General features: G+C 47.4%; 1 protein-coding gene across 1 annotated transcript in view; it reads left to right on the top strand.

The window, feature by feature from the left end:
- The window catches only part of TG (thyroglobulin), a 243,690-nt gene that overhangs the window by 110,311 nt on the left and 115,541 nt on the right, over window positions 1-17,838 (top strand). The window contains exons 36-37 of the mRNA XM_069465395.1: window positions 16,075-16,209; window positions 17,644-17,808. Of these exons, the coding sequence (XP_069321496.1) occupies window positions 16,075-16,209; window positions 17,644-17,808 (300 nt within the window). The remainder of the gene's footprint in view (window positions 1-16,074; window positions 16,210-17,643; window positions 17,809-17,838) is intronic.

Raw genomic sequence — 17,838 nt, 5'->3', positions numbered from 1 at the left:
TAGCAGCTGCCATGCTTGGCATGGACAACTCCACTCCCAAGCTGGATCCCTATCTCCCAGGGACCAAGCTGCCTGGGTGACTGTCATTGCTGCATTTGGCAGGGCTGAGTGTGCTCTGGGCACAGCCTCACATCGGGTAGCCCCTGGACCTCTTCTCTGCCTCTCTGAGACCCAGGACAACTGGTAAACAGGGGCTGCAGCCATGGCAGGTCTTAGGACAGTGGGAAATGTACGGGAGCTAGAAGGCTTCACTTCTTCCCACGGGTGCAGAGGAGCCCCCAGCCAACAGGGGAGGTGCTGGATTCGAAACCCAGTTATGGTTTCCTTTGCCTCGGCTGCCGTTCCCCATTATTCAGGCACTTATTCATTCAGCAAGCATTTGCTGAGCACCTACTCTGTCCAGACACCAGGTGCTGGGGCTATGGCACTGAAGAAGTGGCATGAGTGTCAAAGAATCTGAACTATAAGCCCCCTTGACAGGTGTGTGGTTGTATGTGACTGTAAATTCTGTGTATATTTGGAGAGAAGATTAAAGTTTTACACAAACATTAAACAATTTTGGAGTCAGTGCCTGCTCACCTGAGCCTTTTGGCCTGAGAATCAAAAGGATTAAGAAATGTGTCTTGTGTGGCTCCCACATGCCATCAGCCCAGCGGCCACAGTAGGAAGGAGGCAGTGCTGGTGCAAGAGAGCCTGCACGATGTTGAACAGCACCCACTCCGTCCTCAGACGTGTCCCAGCCTGGACTATCAAAGTGCAAAGCCACCGTGGAGGGTGCCGTGGTCACTGAGCCTCCCTGCAGGACTGAAGGGCTCCGCCCCAGCGGCTGTGGGCGCGGCCGGCAGGCAGACCACTGTCAGCTCCCTTCCTGGAAAAGGCGGCGTCTCTGTAGGCTTGTCCATCCTCTGCTCTGAGCCCCAGGTCACCTCCTCAAAGGGACCTCTGGCCACCCCAGCCAAAGTGGCTCCTTCTGCACTCTCTACCCCTCCTCAAATAACCCACCACTGTGAAATGTTCCCATTTTTTTTTTTTTTACTTGTTGGGCGTTGGCTTGGCCCCTCTGGAAGGGAAACTGCACAAGGACGGGGACCTCATCTGTCTTTTCCACTGCTGTATTCTCAGCACCTAGAGGAGTCAGTGTTCGGTAAATACTGAATGAATGAATGAATGGAATGTTCTTTCTTACGTGTTAGATTTTGTGCTCCCGCAGGGCAGATGTTTCACAACTCTGGTTGGATTCTTCACACTTAGCAAAATGACTGGCATACAGTAGATGCTCAATATGATTTTATTTATAGTTACTTGGTTTTACATGTATAGATATAGATCTCCACTTTGATCTCAGTCCATATTTTTAAAGCTAATAGTGATTCAACTAATGATTGTTGAAAGAATGAATAAATAAATAAATGAACCAGTGAGTGAATGGTGGTGGTGGTTCAGAGTATTAAAAGCCACATGGGATATGGGTTTGGGCTGCCTGGTTTTGAATCCTTCTTTTGCCACTCCTTAGGTATGTCACCTTGACCAATTTAATGGATCTTTCTGAGTCTCAGTTGCCTTGCCTATAAAATGGAGATGATGATGCCTACTTCAGAGAGGTTGTTATTAAACTTGAAAGACATATTATATTGTATGATAAAATTGCTACACTCAATGCCTGGTGAAGGTTGGCAGTGTTGGAATAGTTGGGTTAGGCCATGCACTGCCAGTTCTAACCAAGGGGTCCCTTTCACAGGTATTTTTTGTGAATGCTGCCCCTGCAGTTATATAGTGCACAACCTATACAACTGTACATGGTGAGCCTTGGAACTACTTGATAAATGTTTGCTGGATAATTATGTCTTAAATTCTCATTAAATCTTAGAGTCTTAGAGGATGGTGAAAACCTAGGATTTTTTTGTAGTAACTACTTCCGAAGGCAGCACCAGTTTTGTACCCTGCCCAACAAGAATTTGCTTGGTTGAATTTAATGGATATAGAGCCAAGAACAAAATAATATGCCAATTTAGGACCTACTTTTTTTGGTTTGATTGTCTAGGCTTTAGCTTTAAATGTTCCCCCTTCCCCTACATCTCCTGCTTAGCTGTAGAAGATATTCTTTCAGCCTGGCATCAGTCAGAAATCACATGATCAAAAATGATCTCAGTCAAAACTGTGAGGTAAAAGGAGTTGGCATTTGGTACCACCTTGTCTTTCTGCCTGTTGCCAGCCTCTGCCTACTCTGGGAACTCCTAACCTCATGTTTCTACTGTCACCCCTGTACTCTTAAGAGTAAGATTGAAGTAATGAGCTTCCTGTCATTGGAGTATTCAAATACATTGAAGATTCCATTGTTGTGTGAGGGATCAGCTTAAATGGCCTCTAAGTTTCCCTTTAAGTTTTCTATTTTTGTAAGTCTGAGGATTGGCTCAGTTGTGCTTTAGGGTATGGTTTTTCCTTCTGTGTTGTGATAGCTTACCCACAGGCAAGCAGAAAGAGCTTGGCAGAAGCAGAAGCTGTGAGGTATAGAGACTTTGGTCCTGGGCCGGTCTCAGTTTCAATTCCAGTTACATCCTTGCTCTGTGTATAACCTAAGCAAGCTGTTCCGAGCCTAGGTTTCCTTAAGGTGGAATTTGTAATAGCACCTACATCCACAAGTTGAGATTTGGGTGAAGTTATACGTGTAAAGTGCTCAGCACATTAAGTGCAGTCCCGAGCACACACAGCAGGTAGTTGATACATGGCTCCCACCATGGCAGCGACTGGAGCGGCATGGGACATGGAGGGTAAGTGTGCGGCCCCGGGGGTGGGACTGCCTGGGTTCAAAGCAGCTGCGTGAGCATAAGCAAGTTCCCTACAGTCCTCCGATGCTCTCGTGCGGCACCCCGAGGGAGGCCTCCACGGGACTGGGATGACTTTGTTCAGCTCACACTGGTTCTGCACGTGCATTTGTGCCTCAGAATTTCTGCAGTGTTGCTTGGCTACCCAGGGTCACGCACAGTGACCTTAAGGAAGAGAAGTTCAGAAACTCGCAGGAAACCCAATTCTCACACCATGTCCAGGTAGCTTTGTGTGTTTGGGGGAGCTGGTGGTGATGTCTGCTTGACAAGAGTCAGACTTCTTAGAGAAGGAGACTAAGTCAGGTTGAATCTGAGCCTTGAATTTCCACTAGGAATTTTGCCGGTGATAAACTTAGTAATTTGTCATGAGGGCAGAGGAGTATAAATGCAAGTCGGGTTTCATGCGTGCGGTTTTTTCTTAGTTAGAAATTTCCCTACAAGTGTCTTTGAAGTTAGCAGCATAAAAGATGGTTACTCACCAACATACAAGCTCATAAACTCAACAGTTGCTGGCCCATGGCGATGTCTTTGGAAACTTCTGCCTGTGATGGGCGTGCCATTGAGGAACCACTTTATGGGGCTGCAGCTGAGTCACGAGGGGAAGTAGGCAGCTGTGGTGGAGTGGGACTTGCGAGGGGCAGTTGGGGTCAAGTCCCTGCTTTGCCAGTCAGAGCTGTGATCTTGGCCCTGTTGTGCAGCACCTCCGAATCTCAGTTCAGATCCCTGCAGAACAGCAACGCTATGAATGCATGGGCTGAGGTAGTTATATCCTTGCAGTGGAAGTGAAGTGTTTTATAAACTGAAATGCATCACAGAAAAGTGAGATTTTATGAAATCAACTGCCAATCATTGCTTCCTAGGTGACTAATTACATTAACTGATTAATTTATTTAATAATTATTGAGGTCCTGTGGTATGTGGAGGGTAATAGCCATAATCTTTATAGAGATAGAAAAGAGGAATTAGTACCCCATTGCTCCTTTATTAATCGAGGAACCTCCTTAATTAATCCATTCAATACATATGTACAGATGGGGTAGTTTATGAAAAGTAATGATATTATTATGCCTGTTTAGCACATAGAGAAACTTAATGAATGCTAACTCCAACTGTATTACTACTTATATTGTTAATATTTTTTTTACTGGCTATTATGATAGGTATTGGAAAATCAATGAAAACTGAAGCAGATTCTTTGATCTCAAAGAGCTCATAATTTAACAGGGAGATAAAAATACAAGTGAATTGCAATGCAGTATGTTAGTGGAGCAGCAGACGTATCTAGGCACTTGGAGAAGAACCATTGAGGTGGTGGTGGTGGAGGCAGCCGTAGACTCAAATCCTAACAGAGCAGGAGATATCTGGGTTGGGTTTTGAGGGATATGAGTTCATCATATGAATAACTGACTTCACTTTGTAAGTGAGTAGTGCTGTTCACATTAAAAGCGAACAAAGCCACACAACACAGAATGTTTGATAAACCGCCGAGGGTGAGTGTGGAGTGGTAGGAGGTAGATTGGAGAGAGGTGAGGCTGGAGAGGTAGGCAGATCATGGGGAGACTTGGGCTAGAAACCCAGACAGAGGGTGTTTACCCCAGGGAGAGCATCCACTTATAATGGTGGAATCCGAAATTTAGACTTCAAAGGATATTTATTCTGACTCTCTTTTTATAGTGTCCTCTGTAAATGGACATTCAGTGCACTTGAGCACCATTTTAGGACAACACTTAAGGTTTTGAATCGAGCAGCACCGTGGCTGAGGGTGCCAATTCCCAAGGTAGAGGATGTAAGAGGAGAACGAGTTGAAGAGTGTGGATGAGGAGGGAGGCAAGATTACATGTTCAGCTTTCAGCATGCTAAGTGTGTGGGACATCTGTTTGGAGGGTCCCGTGAGCACCGAGCATATATAAGCATGGAGCTTGGGCTACAGGCCTGGCCTGGTTGTGTTTGGAGATCATCGGCATGTCAGTGGTATTGGACATCATGGGGATAGTGAGACCTTTGAGGAGAGTGTGTGAGATGTAAAGAGCAAAGGCCATGGACAGCCCCGCGAGGACAGTGGAGGAGGAGAAGCCCGAAGCAGCAACTGGAGAAATGGGAGGCACTCTGGTCACATATGGCATCACGGAACCCAGGCGGGGAGACGCTGTCAGTCATTTCGAGGAAGATGGACACTGGAAGTGTTCCCTGGGTTAGTCATGAAGAGCCCTTTGCAAATTTTTGTGGAGTACAAAGGAAAGTGTAGTGATTTGAGGAAGTGGAAACTATTAATACAAACCTTTCCCAGGCATCTTGGCTATGAAGAGAAGGAGAGAACAAGATTGACAGGTAAACAAAGAATTGTGGAACATTAGTCGGTAATCATGTTTAGGTCATGGACCACCCATGACACTGAATTGAAAACAGTGTTCCTCTCTATACATACCAAATTTTGCTTATATTTTCAGGAAATTGATCACCTGAAACCCAGACCATGAGTTAAGAAACTCTTTCGAGTGTTTCTTAAATCTTAAAGTGTTGTTTTTGTAATGGGGGATATTTGAGCCTGTTTTTGTGCAAAGAGTAGTATGAGTGTCAAGGAACAGACTGAAGATATAGAAGGGGTGGGAGTGGGGCTGGGTTGGAGGGTAAGGGCTAGATGGATGCCCCCGAGGGGGGGAGGAGGAATGAGCTGTACAGCACAGGTGGAGGAAGCGGCTCTGGCAGCTATCCTTCCTCTGTATTAGGAGAAATGAAGAGGAAAGGATGTGATGTCTTACAGAGGGCAGGAGGGAAGGAGTTTGAAGCAGATTCTGACAGATAGTCCCTCTGCTCTGGGAGGCACGAGGTCAGGCCCTTGCTGAGAGCACAGGGCCTGGGATAGGTCTAGGCCTAAGAGAGCAGCAGGCGTTGGAAGCAGTGGTTGTAGAGCATGGGAGAGGGTGGTGACTGAGTGATGGGGCTGTGCTGGGGTCCAGCTGAGGGTGATGATCCCCCGATCTGTTTCGCTGTGGCTGTGGGATAGCTCTGTGGACATGCGCAGTGGGCTGAGACAAGCTACAGAGAAAGCAGCCCACTGGGTTAATCCAACTGGGAGGGAAGGGAATTGAGGGCATTGGTCAGAGAGAATTTGAAATGAGAGACCAATGGGAGGTCTTGGTTGGATGATAAGCCGGTGAAGACGGATGACACAAAGGAGGTAAGAGAGTAGAAATCATGGTGAAACTAAAGAGCCGGTTTTAGTGGGATCAAGTGTGCATGTGCTGGAAAGAAAGGGAATTGTGACAGACATAAGCAAGTAGAGCTTAGAAAACTTGAGATCTACATGGCAATGGAGTTCAGTGCTGTGGCAGGGTTTGGGGTGTGGTCCTGGAGAGTCTTGGCTGGAGTGAATTGAAAATAAAGGTCTCAGAGTATTGAATGGGCTTCTACCTTCTGCAGAGATGATAAAGCAAGCCAGGATTTCAGCGGGTGTTGGAGTGGCAATGACTTTGAGGAATGGGGAAGAACGACCAGGAATTCCCAGCTAAGAGGATGAGAAGGACTAGAAGATTTCATAGCCAGAGGGTGGGGCCTCCAAGGAGCTGTGCCCCATAATGGAGGTGGGGGATATTGTGGTCATGGTCAGGACTCTTGTTTCCAGGATACAGTAGATTGGGGAAGGTGGGGACAGGTTCAGGGGTGAGCAGTGAGACCGCGTGAGATGATTTCAGAGATGCGAGCAGCCGAGGCCAGACAGGAATGAGAAAGGCCGGCTGAGAGGTGCAGAGGGGATGGGGGGGCTGACAATCTGCTTTCTTTCTTTGATTTTTATGTCTTCGAAAACACCTGAATCAGTGTATAAAGGCATTCTGCTTTCAACTGGAGGACGGTGTATGGTTGCCAACCTGTCATTCTACCAAATAAGAATAATTTAAAAACAAAACAAACTGGAATCTCTCCCCACCATTATTTTGTAAAAGGACTTTCACATACCATGTTAGGAAGGACAGCTATCAACACGTCATAAAATCATGGTATTTTGCCTTCCAGATGGCATCACCCACGCTACTCCTTATTCCTGGAAAGAGCACAGCTCCTTGTCACATTGCCTGTAAGATTTTTGGTTCCCAGATGTGGACTCCCCACCCATCGTGGTGCATAATGACTGAACTCATGATCCTACTCAGCCTTTGCTTTCTGGACCAAGGGTCGGCAGATGGCAGCCCACAGCCTGCTCTTGTACAGCCCATGAGCTGAGAATGACATTTCTAAAGGGGGTTGTGTCCAAATTTCTCCCTGTTACAAGGACACGAGTTGTATTGGATCAGGACCCACCCTAATGACCTCATTTTCACTTGGTTACCTCTGCAGAGATCCTATCTCCAAATACAGTCACATCCTGAGGTCCTTGGGGATTAGGACTCCAAGATATGAATTTTGGGGGATGCGATTCTGCCACTCCTCTGCTGAGCACTGAGACACAGAGGCTAAGAGGAAAGCATGCTCACTGGAGAGCTCAAAAATAGGTACTTGGAGGAGAACAGAAGTCCCTATGTCTGGCTGCTTTTCTAGTGTTACGAATGTTAAAAGAGGCCTGGTAGCATCTGCTGCAAGTGTAAGGAATTCCTCTCTGGAGAAATCTGAAACCAACAGGCAGCTGTTGTCCCATTTTCGTCTTTCAAATGATCACAAAATAACAAGCGTGTCTTTGTTTATTCTTCTCTTCTTTCTGTTATCAGAGGAACATCTGGTTTTTCGTGAGTACTATCAGGGCAAAAATAGCCCTGTGTGACACGGTTCGCACTCGAAAGACGTTCTCTGGCGAGAAACCAGGATGTCTGAGTGTCGGTCCTGGCCCATGATGACAGGCGTGCGCAGCGCGCTGGGCTTTTCCCTCCGGTGAGCGTGTTGTGGCCACACAGGCTGTGAAAACAGCGTCGAGCTGGTTCTATTCTGCTTATCCTGGAGGCCACAGAGGTTTTCTGTGCCCTGAAAGGCTCTTCAAAAGTTCTGCTTACCGCAGCCGGGCTGCGCAGCATGGAAATCACCTCTGCCACTTCCTCCGGCTTTTCCACGCGCAGGACCCATTATTTTGAGTAGCGCCGAGGAGCTGAGAGGAACTTCTTTTGGGTTCTGATTGCAAGGAGAATAGTGAGGACCCTGTATGCTTCTGGATGCCTTAGAGCTTATACTCATTGTTGTTTTTATTTTTGGTGATTTTAAGCAAACCAGATCTTTTCATTAAAAAAAAAAAAATGGTTCTGCAGTTATTTGAACATTGGAGAACACGTCAGACGGTTGCTACTGGTTTGACATTTCTGTACTTGGAACTGATAAGAAAGTGCAGGAACTTCCCTTCGGTTACCCAGCCGGTGTGGCAGACCTCTTCCTGCTCCATTAGCATAGCTCTGCAGTTATGTGTGATTGTTTTTTCACGGCAATTTTTAACAATTGAAAATATTTTAAACTTTGAAATCAAACATTTTCTTCTTTACCTGATGTCTGGAAAGGAAAAAAGGAAAGAAGTAGAAGAAATGAGAGAAGGATGGAAGGAACGAAGGGAGGAAGGAAGGGAGGGAGGGGAGGAAGCGGAATTAAAAATGGTTCTCTATATATCAATGAAAAATTGCAAATATATTCTAGTCTAGCTTTTTCTATGTATTATACATTAAAAAGGGCATCAATGTGAAATGATTAAATCAGTCTAGTTAACATATTCATCACCTCAAATACTTATAATTTTTTTGTGGTGAAAACATTTGAAATTTACTCTCTCAGCAGCTTGAAATATGCAACACATTGTAATTAACTATAGGCACCATGTGGTGCAATGCATCTTAAAAAACTTATTCCTCCTCATATACATATATCATAATATCACATTGTACGCCATAAATATATACAATTATAATTTATCAATTAACAAATAAAAAAATAAATTTAAAAGAAAAGGGATACAATGCTTTTCCGAAGGGAATAGAAGTGTCCCTATGTCTCCCAGAGGCCTACCCTTGCCGAGGCTACGGGCCGTGCTGCTTGGAGTTGTGGGGTGGCCCTAGCTGCCCCTTGCTGCCTACTGCCTCCCTCCCAGGCCATCCCCTCCCCTCCGCCCCTCCGCAACTCTGTGGCTTGCAGGGGGATATAATGCCAGGGGCTGTCCTGGGTTTGAATACTGACTTGCTGCCTTTTAGCTGCTTTGCTGTGGTCTTGGGCAAGTACGTGGTCCTCTGTGAACCTCACTTTTCTCTTCTGTAAAATAGAGATAATATTGTTCATCTCAGTAGAGTACCATTAGATAGTATCAAACAGTCTTCATGGGAATTTTCAAGCCTCAGGCCTGCGTAAAAGGTGGTAGCACTTGTCACTAGTTTATGTGGTCCAGAGGAATGGGGCTGTGTGACATGGGTGAGTCTCTCTTCCCTTCAGGGCCACCGTTTCTCCTCTGCTAATGGAAGGGGCACGGCCTCTTTCCTCCAAGGGCATGTTCTCCTCCCAGGTGTAGGACCTGACGGTGAACTATTTCATACCCAGTGAAAGAGTCACCAAGACCCTTAACCACCACAGTGTGGGCCTGGCTGCTGAGGTGTACTCTTGCTGCTGGGCTGATCTGTCAGTTACAGCCTCATCGACGAGGTCCCAGACTACAGCATGGCAGAGGGCGAAGAGCACAGTCCCTGTGTCACACTGGCAGGGTCTCATACTGGCTTTGTCCTGGACCTACTGGGGGTGCCTCTGTGTCCTTGAGGTATGCCTCTGTAGCCATAGGGGGCACGTCTGTGTCCTTGGGGGTTGCCTCTATAGCCCCAGGGGGTGCTTCTGTGACCTTAGGAAATGCCTCTGTGACTTTGAGAGGGGGTCTCTATAACCTTAGGGGATGCCTCTATAAAACTGGGAGGTGTCTCTATGACCTTGGGGAGTGCCCTGTGACTTTCCTTTCAGGGCCTCAGTGTCCCCATCTGTCGTAAGGAGGATCAAAGTGAGTTAAGCTAAGTAACCCAGTTACATATTAAATCAATATCTGTTTCCACGTCTTATGATTGTGTGGTGTGTTTGGTGAGTGGGTGAGAGTAGGGGGCACCCAGGCTCACCCTGTAAAAGTAGAGGGTCGAGATGCAGCTGGGGACCCCAGTGGGCTGGCCCTGCCGACCACAGGTGTGCCTGGTGCCTGGAGGACATAGGCGGTGCGTGCCGTAACCAGCTGTGGAGGTTAGAGTGGCCGCCCTGACAGCAGCCGGAGAATGGCCTGAGCGGGGAGGAGACTGGTGACAGGGAGGCCCGTTGGGAGTCTGCAGCAGTAACTGCAGTGGAATTGATGAGGCCAGAACTGGATGCCAAAGGAAGGACAGTTCCCAGAGGGCCTGAGAAGGCAGACTGGACAGGAGGAGGCGGTAGGATGGTAGGACTTCTGGTTTGGACAATGGAGCGGGAGATGGGAGTGCAGAGGGCGACTAGGGGCAGCAGTGGCTTCACTTTGGGACGCGCTGCGCTCATATAACCTTGAAACGTTGCTGTTTGTAAATGTTACTGCAGGTCAGCAGCAGGTCCCCTGTGGAAACAGGTCCTGCTGGTGGCACAGGGAGGCACACTGCTTGACCTACTGTGTAATGACCTAGAAATTGCAGGGCCAGAGGGCAGGAGGCGAGGGGCCAGAGACCCTCCTGGGCAGGAAGCAAACTACCCTGGGGCCAGGCGGGTGGTGGGAGGAGGGGACGAGGGGGCAGCTAGAAGGCAGGAGAGGAGTATTCGCTGGAGACATTGCTGGCCGTGGTCTGGGCTCCTGTACCCCTTAAGGAACGTCCCCTGGTACTTCAGTCTAAGCTCAGACCTCCAGGGTTTTGGAAATATGGTGACTGAACTGCAGCAGGAACACAGCAGCTTGGCCCGGAGACAGGGAAGGAGGCTGGGCTTGCCGAGTGTTTCCCTGTGCCGGCTCTGTGTTGAGCGGCTCACGCACCAACTCATTTATTCCTGATCACAACCCTAGGAGAGAGGATCTCTTGATATCCCCGTTTTACAGAGGAGGAAACTGAGGCTCAGAGAGGGGGTGTGGTCACACAGGATAGTCTGGCTGCTGAACTGTGCGTGTCTCATTGATGACATACACCAGAGCCCATCATTAGTTTCAACTGCTGGGTGTGTTCAACTCTTTCTCTGGTCCCTGGCAATTTGAGGGGAGCCCCTACATTCTTCTCTAACCAGTGTCGGCTCCTGGGGAGGTTCCCAGAGGGCTGTGTGGTCCAGCACGGCCAGGGAGCGTGCCAGTGGGCACTGAGGGACATCTGTTCCTACCAGGCAGGGCTGTCACCCTGGAGGAACCAACCCATCCTGTCTCCCTCTCTGTTCACTTCTCCCTCCTGCTCCAACTTCTTCCTGCTCTGGGGGAAAAGAACTGGTTTCCTAAGGCCTGATTCAAAGAGGCTCAGAGCAAAGGAGCTGATGAGTTAATTTACGCCACAATGACATTGGTCAATGTCTTATGTACTCAGGACATCTACTCAGGACACCCCAGACAAGTGCGATGCTTAATACAAAGACATGATTTTTAAAAGTAGAGTTTCTCAGAGTAGTTAAGAAACTTGCCCAAGGACAGACAGTGTGAGGCTGAGTGAGGTTTTAAACTCATAATGCCTCTTTTCACTTAGCCTGAGCTCTTTTCTCCGGCACTTATGGCCAAAGGAAATAAAACAAAAGACCAAAAGGAATATTTTAGAGTCTGTGCTGGGCAGTCGTTCCCAGACGTGGGTGTGTGTCAGAATCACTGGGAAAGTTAACAAAGAACCCAGAGGGCCAGACTCTTGGAAGTGAAAACAGGGCCCAGACTTTGGAATTTTTGTCACGTTCCTCAAGTGAGTCTGATGCTCATCAAAGTTCGAGAGCTGTTGATGGACAGTAAGAATGATCCTAGTTTTGTTGACAGATTAGCCTGTTTTTCAGGCTGCCACCTTTGTTGGGAGGTGTAGTCCCCAGAGTGTTGAAGGAGGCCACTAAATATTATAGTTGTTGAATGAATAGGGGAATGAAAGAACAAACACGTAGCTAAATTAGTTAATATGGGGGGTTCTCAACCTAGAGCCCCACTGAGGCATGTCCTTGTTAGATCTGGAATATAGTTTGGGTCCTATATTCAAAGTAGCCACATAGCAACGAGCCCGACTTTCACCCAGGTCTGTGAGCTGCCTTGGTGATGGGTTCAGTATGGTGTCCTGTTAGAAAAAGTAAACACACACATAAATAGCTTTCCTTTATGCCAACAAGAACCATTTTGAAAATATAATTTTAAAAATTCCATTCCATTCTTAATGGCTTCAAATATTAAAGCTAGTAAAATTCAAATTAAAAACTGTTCTCTCCAATTAATGTTTAACTTTGAGATCATTCCAAGGAATAACCCAAAAAAGCTTTCTTGAAACTTGACAAAGGTTTTTAAATTTTATCCCCCAACATAAATAGCCAAGAAGATAATGTGGGGTGAATTTTACCTTTAGATGATAAGATGTATTAAAGTGACTATGGTCTAAGCAGTGGGAGGGTAGAGCCAGGATTTACAAAGAGATAAACGGAAAAGAAGAAATACCCACCAAAATAAATGTATTCACAGATAAGTATTTAATATAATAAGTATGCATTTCAAATTCAAGGGGAGATTATATTTTTTTAATAAATAACACTGGCATTACAATCTATAAGCTATTTTTTAAAAGAAAGAAGAAAACAAAATGAAGATGAATCAATGAACCAAACTCTGGTTTTTAGGAGAAGAGTCACCCTGTGGGTGAACTTGAAAGCTGCTACCACCTGGTTCATCCAGAGAGGAGGTCACTTATGACGACTCTGGGTTCTGTATCCCAGGGTGCTGGGCCCCGCCCCAGCTAGCGCTGCACTCAGGCTGCCGGGCGAGTGCTGGCTAAGCCAGTGGGCTAAGCAGGAGCGTGTGTCACCGGAGCACCGGCTTCCTCATCTGTGAAACTGGAACAGTAACGGTGCCCACCTCGTGGGTTATCATGAATATTAAATGCAATCGTGTTGCCAGTTCCTGACAAATCGTAAACTCTCACAAAATGCTACCAAGACCCCCAGCTTTCATGCTTTTGCATCCACAGAGTTCGTTCTTGGAAGTTTCATGAGGTGGTAGATGTTGGATTCACACATCAGCGGTGGTTCACCCAGGGGGCTCGTGCAGGCCAGGGGAGGGGTGGGTGCGGGCATGGCAGGGACTCAGCTCCAGGCCCTGGGATGGCGCCAGATGAGCTGGCTTTCCCTGGAGATGAAATTCACTCTTCAATTACAGCACTTTCCCCCAGACTTCAACCAAAACACGGAGTGCAGCCAAGCCTTCCATTTTAAGACCATAATTGGCAAGTTTGGTCCCGAAACCCCCTCATAACTCTTCTCTAAAATTGTAGTGTACTCACCCTCTAAAAATACGCAGCTCAGTTTGGTCATGTTGCAAAAATGCCGTTTGTATTGACCATGAAAATAGCACATGTGGCGGATGCTTAAGAAAATGAAAGCCCAGCGTCTCTTGCCACCAAGCCAGGTCCTGAGTTTGTAAAGATACAGTGCCTGGTTCTGAGGATGGAGCCCACCGTGCCAGGACAGAGGGTGGGGTTTACCTTCCTCTTGCTGAGCTTGAATGAACTCTGCTTACGTTATTTGGCAACTTCTCTGAATGAGTTTTTTCTATTTTTAATTAAAAAAAAGTAGTGGCATATTATGGACGCCATGCTTGTGTCTCCCCTACAAATGTATATGTTGAAGCCCCCAGTGGGATGGTACTAGGAGGTGGCGCCTTTGGGAGGTGATTAGGTCACAAGGGTGGAGCCTCAGTGACGGGATTAGTGCCCTTCCAAGAAGAGACACGGGAGGGGTCTCTGTTTGCTTTGTGCCCTGTGAAGGCAGACAGTAGTCATCTATAAAACAGAAAGAGGGGCCTCACCAAGAGCCCAACTATGTTGACACTCTGCTTTCAAACTTCCAGCCTCCAGCACTGTGAGAAATGCATGTTAGTTATTTAAGCCTCCAGTCTGTGATGTTCTGTTATAGCAGCCCGAGGTAGCCAAGACATGGCAGTAGGTGGTTTTGTTGCTTTATTTACCCTTATAATTTTAGTGAACCCCCCCACCAGTGTGCTGGACGTCAAAGATAGGTTTAAAGTAAAAATTATAAGCTTCTCTGTATAGTCAAGAGCATGGTGCTCTCAAAGGCAAAGACCCTTTCATACCGGGAATGATGCTCCGTAAAGGGTGCTTGGCTACATTGGAAACCCAGCAGGGATGGAAAGAGCTTTGACTTAGAGCCAAGAGGGCCGATTCTGTGCTGTCCTGGTCACTTCCCAGCTCTTTGTTCTTGACAAAGTCATATAACCTCTCTGAATTTCTGACTCCTCATTTGTGGAGGAGACATTAGAGCCCCTCTCCCATCCCTCGTTTGGGTGCTGTGGGAAGCAAATGTGATGATGAAGTGAACACACTTTGTAAACTGTAAAGTGCTACACCTGTGCTTGCCATCGTGTTCCTCTAGTGTAAGGTTAATGCTCACAAGTATTTATTAAAAGGGTACATTACTGGCCGGGCACGGTGGCTCACGCCTGTAATCCTAGCATTCTGGGAGGCCAAGCTGGGAGGATCGCTTGAGGTCAGGAGTTCAAGACCAGCCTGAGCAAGAGTGAGACCACATCTCTATTAAAAATAGAAAGCAATTAGCTAGAAAACTAAAAATATATAGAAAAAATTAGCCGGGCATGGTGGCGCATGCCTGTAGTCCTAGCTGCTCAGGAGGCTGAGGCAGAAGGATTGCTTGAGCCCAGGAGTTTGAGGTTGCTGTGCGCTAGGCTGACGCCACGGCACTCTAGCCCGGGCAACAGAGTGAGACTTTGTCCTACTCCCACCAAAAAAAAGGGTATACTACTGTGGTCTTCTGGAAAAAAAGGAAAGAGAAAAGCAAGCAAGAAAGAGGGAGAGAGACATTGTCTCCATTAATTGTCAATGATTCCCCCACTAAACATCTCTCTAGGGTGATCTAGAGTCAGCGCTTCTGAATGGCCGTACAAGCCCATGTTGGGAGAAAACATCTGGTCTCTTTAATGTTATCTGTGGGCAGCATAAGAGACACTGACCACTGTTCAGGATTAGCTCTGTCCTTAAAGGGACACCCAGCCTGGCTCTAGACATCCCTTTGCACCAAATGGGATGAGCTCCAGCAGACCTCTGCCCCTTGGGCCAAGCTGTCCTCCTGGCTGCACACCTGTGTCTCCCTCTCTGGTGTGGAGACAGCCATGTCCTGTGCACAGGACTGGGGAGGCAGACCGGAGAGCAAGCAATGGGAGGGCATAGGCTCCCTAGATACAACGAGCCAGTTCCAGTCTCGTTCCACCACTTACGAACAGTGCACTCTCGGGCAAGTCATTTTAATCTCTGTGCCTCATTTTCTTCATATTTAAAAGAGGATGTCTTAGCCGGGGTTTTCTAGGAAACAGACTCGGACATGGAGATTTGCATGCAGGCAGTTTGGTGCAGACTGCTCTTGGGATCAGCACCTGGAAGGAAGTGGGGGCAGAGGAAGAAGAACTTTGATGCAAATTAAGCAATGGCCCCACAGATCCCCTGAAGCTGGGCTGTCCCTTCAGAGTTGTCCCATCTTGAGGTCAGGGGGCTGAGCCTTTGTCTACCCACATAGGTTTTGGGGTACAAGTTGTCACTGGGGAGGGGAGGCAGCTCTGTTTGGCCAAGGGAAATGCCTGGAGAGGGGCTCAGCTGGTAGCCACCAGCTGTCAACTTCCCGATAGCTGGGGAAATGAGAGCCTTGGTCTTGCAGGGGGGCCTGGACAACACACCACAGCAGCCACTGCAGAGAACAGTGGGCTTGGGGGGATCAAATGGTACAGCGTCTGTGAAGACCTAAGCACAGTACCCCATGATAAACCTGACAAGTCTGTTTTTGTCATTACTACCTAGTATTATCCTAACTATTACTTTGTAACAACTGCATCATGATGTTTTTCTTATCTTCTTGAATTCGCTGTCATTCTTCTGTGAGCTGCTTCACAGAAATAGCCATGCTCTTTCTTTGTTTTGTTTTTGATTTTTGTATTCCTAGGCTTGAGCACAGAGCTTGGCTCATAATTAATAAATAATCGTAGAATGGAAAGAGAGAAAGGTACAGGATTGCACAAGAACGAGACCACAAGGAGCATGCCCCTGAGGCTGCCTTCGGGGACATTGGGAGTGCTCTGAGGTCTCCATTATGCACCAGGTAATAACTGTGTGTGACTGTCCCCTGCTTTCTGTCCTAGTCTCCCTGGACTCCTGGCAGGCCCTGGCCCTCTCTTCAGTAGTTATTGATCCGTCCATCAGGAACTTCGATGTTGTCCACGTCAGCACTGCTGCCACCAGCAACTTTTCTGCTGCCCGAGACTTCTGCTTGTGGGGTAAGAAGAGTTCCCACCCCCCAGATAGGGTGGGACAGGGCCTCACACAAGTGCCACTCAAGACTCTGACCTCAGAGAAACACGTGAGACCTGAGATAACCTGGGGTGCTCGGCAGGAAGGGATTAACTTGGAGGGGACGACCTGAGTGGGGTCTCCTCATGCCCCTGCCCGGCAGCCCGTAGTTGAGGTCTCCAAGGGGATAAGCCAGCCAGCAAAGGAGGCCATAAAACCGGGTCAGGGGAAGGTCAGAAGGATTTAGCAAGCTTAGTCTGAGGCAGAAGACACGCATGAGAGCTCCGACGGGCTGTCTTCAGGTGACAGATGGGCCATCGTGGGGAGGAGGAAGTGCACTTGTTCTGGCCAGGCTCATGGGGCAAAGGTAAGACCTATGAGTAAAACTACAATTTCAAGAGACATTTTTCAATGCAATTTCAAGAACTTTCAAATAGGCAAATCTGTTCACAGGTGCGTAATTCCTCTAGAGAGTTTCCAGTCATTGGTGGTATTTAAACAAGAGCTAGGTGACCACTTGATAGGAATGTTCTACAAAGACTTTTACCTTCTGAAAGAGGCTCAGAGCAGATAACAGTTATACCCCTCCAAGATTCTGAACCCCTCTGGAATGTCATGAATTCCATGACTCTCTTCCTCTACAAGTTTGGATAATAATATGCACAAAGCTATGTTTATCTTACAGATTGGGCCACCATGTGCAGATGTGCAAGTTGTGCACTGCACAACTCTGGGTGGTACCATTCACAGAGATTGAGCTATGAAAAGGGCCTTTAGGCTGTGCACAACCTGCCCAATCAAATGTAACAGCACTATTTTCAGAGCTATTATTAGTACTGAATACTGTTGAAATAGTTTAAATTATCCAGTGCAGAACCTGGCATGCAGGGGAAAGGGTGTGGTTCCTGGTGGAACGTGGTGGGTATGATGCTGGACGGGGAGGCTTTGGAGGAGGCCAGAGGGAGACAAGGCTGGAGAGGAAGGCAGGGCCTGGAGTACGGAGAGCCTTGTCTGGTATGACTTAATTTTTAAGCCTGTGGGGAGTCATGGAGGTATTTTAAGCAGGGAAATTACAAGGGAACATTTATGAATTAAATAAATAAGAAACCTGAATCTTGTGTGAAAATGTATTGATGAGAGGTTTGGGTTACCCACTGCCACCATTTTAATTCCCATCCTCTGGCACAGTGCCTAGAATTTGTGATAGGTACTCAAATAAATGAGTGATTGCATGATGAATGGATGGATGGATGGAAGGATGCATGGATGGATAGATGGGTTGATGGATGCATGATTAGGTGGAAGGGTGGATGATGATGCATGGATGGAAGGACGGATGAATAGATTGTTGTATGTATGGGTGCAAGAGAGAGGTAACATCTCTGAGGCCCAAGCCTCACTCTTCTTCTTCTTCTCTACAGAATGCTCCCAACACGAGGCTTGCCTCGTCACCACTCTGCAGACCCAACCCGGGGCTGTAAGGTGTGTGTTCTATGCTGATACCCAAAGCTGCACACATAGCCTGCAGGGCCAGTACTGCCAAGTTCTGCTCCATGAAGAGGCCTCCTACGTCTACCGGAAGCCAAGTAAGCCAAGATCTGAGCCTCTGCAGCCAC

Source organism: Eulemur rufifrons, chromosome 3 (genome assembly GCF_041146395.1).
Source record: "Eulemur rufifrons isolate Redbay chromosome 3, OSU_ERuf_1, whole genome shotgun sequence".
In the NCBI taxonomy this organism is placed as follows: domain Eukaryota; kingdom Metazoa; phylum Chordata; class Mammalia; order Primates; family Lemuridae; genus Eulemur; species Eulemur rufifrons.
This window is presented reverse-complemented; position numbering and strand designations above follow the sequence as displayed.